Source organism: Vicia villosa, linkage group LG3 (assembly GCF_029867415.1).
Source record: "Vicia villosa cultivar HV-30 ecotype Madison, WI linkage group LG3, Vvil1.0, whole genome shotgun sequence".
Taxonomy (NCBI): domain Eukaryota; kingdom Viridiplantae; phylum Streptophyta; class Magnoliopsida; order Fabales; family Fabaceae; genus Vicia; species Vicia villosa.
In genome coordinates, this window is record NC_081182.1 from 202,179,569 (window position 1) to 202,186,719 (window position 7,151).

Genomic DNA, 7,151 nt, shown 5'->3' on the forward strand with positions numbered 1-7,151 from the left:
TAGCTCTAAATGATTAGAACCCACTGCATGATGATATTTTTCTATAGGTGCATATTGCATAGGGATGACGTGCGATAAAATCCTAATTGACTGACCACCAACAAGAATAGCTGCATCACAGTGATCTATGCTACGGCAACGTGTCAGACGGGCTATTTTCATGTAATAGACTCAAGGTGATAAATAGAGTAAACAGACACACACCATATAAGAACACTATTATTCATGTGACAAAATGGGACAAACTTAATACTCAAACAATTTTGATGGTCCACGGCATTAACTATAGGAATAAGCCAACATCTTTTAAAATATCCTTCCCAATACAAAACATGCCAAAAATCACATATTTTTTAAAAAACTGAAAAAGGTTTAAAAAGTTATGTCTTTAACAGTTATACATGACGGGGAAAAAGTTCTAATTCAGTAACATAATGAAAAAATATCAAGTCAAGACAGTTGGATAAACACAAAAATATGGAAATGCATAAAGAAATGATTTGTAGTAGACTAATAGAATAGAGAAAAATTTAAACCATGTTAAAAAAGTTTGATACAGTCATTAAAACCAACTCATTGAAATATATCATATAGACAAAAAGAACACCCAACATATTTGGAGTGAGAATTTGCTGAACAGAAAAGCAATTACAGGACTTGGTGGCAGGTTTCCAGGTGAATTTGCTTTCTTACAATACCAAGAATGGGAAGATGCAGGGGTGACACAAAATGTAGTTCTATGATTAAAATAAATGAGTTGGTGCTAGTGCTAAAGTATTGTATTTTGATGTTACTATTGAAATTCACAATAAATGATGACAAAATAATATGAAAGAAACAAAAAAAGAAGTATTTGAAAGACTCACCCGAACAAGACTCATGTGATCAATTCGTCATTAATAACTATGGAGGGAATGTGAGCAATCTTACGCCACTCTTTCCCCCGCTTTGTCCGCAAACTTGCTTCTAGTAATGGACAGCGAGTCACACTTAGAACTGAAAGTGAGGAAGGAAATCCTTTCTTTGGCAATGACTTGAGTTTGGGAGCGTTAATAATCTCAAGGTTTTGAAGAGAAGTGAGATGTTGAAGCCACTTCTCATCAATGCTTGTATCATTAAGACCACAAATGCACAGTGTCACAACTGATGATGGTAGCAATGGCCCCATCAGTGTGTTCACCATATCATCGCCGTTAATTCGCAACTCCGAGAGACAAGTGAGATGTTCCCAAGTTGGCCCAGTATTCCACATAATCCCACCAACAAAGCCAACAGACAGTTTCCGTAAACTGCTAGGTAACTCATCTATGACAAAAGATTGAAGATTTGGTAAGTTATCAATTTCCAATTCATGAAGGCCAGATAGACTATTCATTGCTTCTGGCAGTGAATGAAGCTTCTCACACTTCCACAGTGCAATATAAACAAGGTTTGGAGTTGCCAATTCACCTGGGGGAAATGACTCCAGTTCATAACAATCCCATATTTTGATGCTTCTAAGAAATGAGAGACTCTTTTCCGACTCGTCTTCTGCAATTAATATCGATTTCAGATTTATACAACCTTCAATAAACAGGCTCTTGAGGACAGGGAGAGTGCCTAAGGTAAATGATATCATTGAATTACAGCTATAAGATATTTTCAATTCCTCAAGTGATGTATAATTATGCAAGTTATCGTGAGGAAGGAATTCCAGATTCTCACAGTTGCTGATTATGAGAAGTTTCAAGGTTTTGGGTAGACCGTCTGTTGGGAACGACATCAGAGAAGGAAAACCGTCTATGGTCAGCTGTTGAAGAGAATTCAGAGGGAACATCAGTTGCCTGAATACATGATCAGATAATGGAATTGAATGCACCAGTAAAGGACATTCTCTTAACTCAAGTTCAGTTAAGAAAGGACATTTTTCAGTTATGTTTCCGGCTATCAGTTTCGGGCACTTTCTTAGGGATAAAGTTTTTAGATTAGGAAACGTTGTAGTCGTACCTCCAATCAAGTCCCATTCCTTCCACTCTTGCATATTCTCAAAGTGTAGACTCTCCAAAGAGGGAAATGGTTGAAACGAAGAATCACCACTTCCATAGAACTCAATACCAATTGTCTCCACTGATTGCATCCCTTCAATAACGAGTTCTTTCAGATTTCCCAATTTTCCAATGGGTGGAAGCGATAAACAATCATCACAATTCAAGATCTTCAAATACACCATGTTGCTAAATGGAAAATCACCTAACCAATTTGGAAAGCTGATTCCACCATAGCCTTTGATGGTGAGACTTTTCAAATTTGTTGAGGGTCGCAACTTTTCAAGCACAACACTTTGAATTTGTGAATCTAAAGTAGTACTATCACAATCCCATTCCAAAGCTAACTCGTCTATTTGTTCTTTCATCTTTATATTGGCTCGATCTACTTCAAAGGGGTCACTAACATTTTGTAGTTGTGAGATTGAAAGTTTTCCATGTAGGTGGGGAAGTTTTCCTAGCTCTGCAATATTCAATCCATCACTATGTTTGCTTAAAACAAAGTCAGACAAAGTTTGGAGATTTTCAAGTTTGGCTATTTGTACCGGCATCTCCCTCAATGCAGTGTCACTAACGTCAAGGTAGCGTAGACTAATCAATTTTCCCATGTCCTCCGGCAATTCAGTGAGCCTTTTACAGCCTGCCAACAACAAGAACTGTAGACGGTAAAGCTCGCATATTTCAGAAGGCAACCTTTCAATATTAGTGTGAGAAAGATTTAAGTACTGCATGCATAACAAATTTCCAATAGAGTCGGGAACCTTGGTGATACTTTTGTAGCTTGACAGAGACAACACGCGCAATTGTTTCATTGTTGGCAGCAAGTCATGCACTACCTTATTTGATAGCAAACAAAGAGACAATTGTTCTTGTAATGGGAATGCTAGGAAGGTACTCAAACCTTCTAATCCGTATAATTTATCAAATTTGTCATATGAATCATATGTCCCTCTATTGTATGAGAAATTCTGCATCCTATCATCTAGGTTATGATTTTGCATAGTGATGTGGTATGAAGATGAAACCTCTGTTGCTAAATCATGGATGAAGTTGTGCATTCCAAAGTTTCTTTCCTCATCACCAATAGATCGCCGGTGTATCAACGATCTTGACACTAGCTCGTCAAAGTATTCTTCTCCAACTTTTTCTTGATATGTGGACGATGACGATTCTACTAAGCCCGTTTCAATCCACAACTGAACTACCATCTTTTTTTCTAAGATGGACTTCTTTGGAAAAATTGAACAATACTCAAAACATCGTTTTAAAGGATCAGAAAGAAAATTGTAGCTCAATTTGAGAGAAGCTAGCACCTGATAAGCTTTTTCCCGAACGTGACTTTCTAGCACATGATTCAAGTTGCTTGGGAAGAATAACATGCGAAGAAGAGCCCCGTGTGCTATTGCAGCTAATGGTAATCCATCACACTTTTTAGCAATTTTCCTGCCAATTTTTTCTCGATTGTATCGTTGGTAGCCAGGTTCTCCAAATGCATGTTTGGCAACTAAAGACCAACAATCTTCAACTTTCAAGGGTCTGAGATAGTGGAGAGAAAGAAAGTTTTGCATGGATAGTGCAACTCTTTCATCTCGTGTTGTGATGATGACCCTACTGTGTGTTTCCCCAGCATTAAAGATATCCATGAGTAATGTCCAATTGACAGATATTGCATCCCACACACCATCCAATACCAGCAAAAAAATTGGGTAAATGGTTGTATCATTACTTGTGGTTGTTTGTGAAGTAACAGATTGAAGAATGTTTTCAAAAACACTGAAATCATCCACATCAGTTGAGAAATCTGCCCATAGTTTTAACTCGAATTTATCGTTAACTTGAGGATGATTGTAAAGGTGTCCGGCGAGGGCTGTTTTACCAATCCCTCCCATACCAACAATAGAAATGGCTCTAATTTTACTATCACCATCACTACTATTAGACAACAAAAGATGTATAAGTTTCTCAATATCAGCATCTCTTCCATAAATAGAAGATTCAGCATCCAAAATAGTTAATTTAGCTAGTTGTTCTTGTGAACTCAAGCCTTGTAATATTTCAAATAAACTTATTGTATTAGAATCAATCACATAAATGCAATATTCTAAACTTTCAAGATTTTTCAGCTGCTTAGTAATAATAGTTGGGGTACTATCATACCATGAAAAATTGATTTCCTCAAAAGCAAAAGCAACGTGAAAGACAGCATGTCTGAGCAAATCCAGTGATTGGTTGACATCTGGATTAGGGATTACTTTTTCCAGATCATGATAAAGCAGTACATCTTGAAGATCCAACAGTGTTTTCTTCATCTTATTCAAAAGCTCCGGCTTCCTGAACTTATCGACTAACAAAGTGAAAACTTTGTTTTCTAATAACACCTTCACAAAAGTTGAGAGTGACAAGAGTTTTTCTCGCTGAATTTGAATTGCCTCCATTAGTTTCTTAGTTTAGAAGAAGAACAAGAAGAAATCACAACAAAATGAAACTCCAATTCTTTCTCTTTGATTTTTGTTGTTGTTGCAAGTCTTCGCAAGTCAAACGTCGTAGTGTTAGTAATAAAATATTAGAACAAGTTGCAATAAGATTACAACATTTGTGTTTTCATATGCGAAGCTTTTCATTATTATTCGACTAGTGTTTTCTAGAAATGTTAATAAATAAATATAATAGTGATTGTTAAAAAATAGAGTATCGCTATTCTTACACCATTTATTACACCAAATACTTACACCAAATACTGTTCATTGTATTTGATTAATGTAGTGTAAAATTTTGGTTAATGCAGTAATGAAGTTGGTTAATGCAACATTCAGGTATTAAAAATGATTTTTAGCAGTCACCAAACTTAGTTAATGCAGTGTAAAACTTTGGTTAATGCAGTAATAGAGTTGGTTAATGCAACATCCAGGTATTAAAAATAATTTTTAGCATTCATCAAACTTGGTTAATGCAGTGTAAAAATTTGGTTAATGCAGTAATGAAGTTGGTTAATGCATGTTCAGGTATTAAAAATAAATGTCCGTACATGAATAGTATTTGTCTGTACATGAACAGTGTCATCCGTACATGAACAATGTCGTCCGTACATACGGTGTAGGTGTAAGAATTTGTGTAAGAATAGCATTTCTGTAAAAAATATATATAGGAGTTTGCTAATAAAGATGTATTTAATAATTGGGTTATTACCATTTTTGCCCCCTGCCATATAGGCGACTTTTGGTTTACCTCCCTGTAAAATTTTTTTTTGTAAAAGTAACCTTGCCATTTCAAGATTCTGTTTTTTTAGACCTTGGCAGGAAATGGCACACGCCAAAGCCTATGTGGCGTGCTTAGTGGCATTTTTTTTTCTTTTTTATTTTTTTTAATTTTAGCTAAGCTGACGTGGAATTATATTTTTTTATTTTGATTTTTTTTTATTTCCACGTGGATTTTCTTTTTTTTATTTATTTTTTTTCAATTTTTTTTTTTAATTATTTTTTTTAAAAAAATATATTTTTTTATTTTTTTTTTTTAATTTTTTTTAAAAATCCATAGGTAAATCCGCAGGTATTTTAAAACCCGTAGGTAAATTCGCAGGTATTTTAAAATCCGTAGGTAAATCCGCAGATATTTTAAAATTCGCAGGTATTTTAAAATCCGCAGGTAAATCTGCAGGTAAATCCGCAGGTATTTTAAAATCCGCAGGTAAATCCGCAGGTATTTTAAAATCCGTAGGTAAATCCGCAGGTATTTTAAAATCCGTAGGAAAATCCGCAGGTAAATCTGCAGGTATTTTAAAATCCGCAGATATTTTAAAATCCGTAGGAAAATCCGTAGGTAAATCCGCAGGTATTTTAAAATCCGTAGGAAAATCCGCAGGTAAATCTGCAGGTATTTTAAATTCCGTAGGTAAATCTGCAGGTAAATTCGCAGGTATTTTAAATTCCGTAAGTAAATCCGCAGGTAAATTCGCAGGTATTTTAAAATCCGTAGGTAAATCCGCAGGTATTTTAAAATCCGTAGGTAAATCCGCAGGTATTTTATTTGACAAAAAAAAATATTCGTAAAAAAAATAATTTAAAAAAAAATATATATTTAAAAAAATATATATTTAAAAAAAATAAATAAAAAATAAAAATAAAAATAAAAAATAAAAAAATAAAAAAATAAATAAAAAATAAAATAAATATGACGTGGAATTAAAAATAATAAAATATAAAAAATCTAATTACACGTCAGCATATTTGAATTTTAAAAAATTAAAAAAATATAAGAATTACACAATCAGCATGCCACATATGCAAATGGCATGTGCCATTTGCTGGCGAGGTCTAAAACGACAGAATCTTCATTTGGCAAGGTTAGTTTTGCAAAAAAAAATTTTACAGGGTGGTAAACCAAAAGTCGCCTATATGGCAGGGGGCAAAAATGGTAATAACCCTTAATAATTCTATGGAAGTATATTTTAGCAATATTTATTTTAGAATGTATTTAATTATTTTTTAGTTAAACTTTGCTAAAATACATATATTTATTGTAAAAATAAGTGGGTGTATTTTAGTAATTCCTGTAGGATTTGTTAAAATACACCTATTTATTTTTATGAAAATGTATTTTAAAAACATACAACTTAAAATGCTTTTAACTATTTTTTTTTTGGTTAATACTTACTAAAATAAATCTTTATAAAATCAAGGGGTCTATGTTAGAGAAAAATTATAAATTATGATTGTCATTAATTTAATTTAGAAGGTGTTAGCAGGAGATTTCGACGAGTAAACATAAGATGTTATAAAAACATTATGTTCCGAAGGGAGAATAGTTTTGGAAGGCTATTTTTAAGATTCTTTATGTTGAAGATTTTCTATGAGTCGAACAAAGATATGAATTGTAATATCTTCGAAGTCGAGGGAATAAAAGACTTAGAATATTTTGAGATATTTTGAAGATACGATTGGCAAAGTCACATTGTTTCGCATATCAGAACTTCGAGCGAGAATGTTTCGAATTTCAAAATGATTTTTTCAGTTAGAAAGACACGTGGAAGCATTAGGGAATCAAGGTATATTGTTGAAGCGGTAAAGCGGCAAGCAAAAAGTAATAGGTATTATTTATTACCGGGTGATATAGGTTATATCGTATCGTAGT

At 33.6% G+C, this 7,151-nt stretch overlaps 1 protein-coding gene across 1 annotated transcript; it reads right to left on the reverse strand.

Annotated features, from left to right (window-relative positions):
* Position 1: 1 nt before the first annotated feature.
* LOC131593312 (putative disease resistance protein At3g14460) lies at positions 2-4,602 on the reverse strand. The gene is made up of 2 exons (XM_058865772.1): positions 867-4,602; positions 2-737 (listed from the first exon to the last, which is right to left on the reverse strand). The coding sequence occupies exon 1, from the start codon at positions 4,457-4,459 to the stop codon at positions 878-880; it is 3,582 nt and encodes a 1,193-aa protein (XP_058721755.1). The 5' UTR covers positions 4,460-4,602; the 3' UTR covers positions 2-737; positions 867-877.
* Between the last annotated feature and the right edge of the window lie 2,549 nt (positions 4,603-7,151).

Bases quoted from the DNA above. Each gene is read 5' to 3' on its own strand.
- LOC131593312 (XM_058865772.1), bottom strand. From the start codon at position 4,459: ATGGAGGCAATTCAAATTCAGCGAGAAAAACTCTTGTCACTCTCAACT.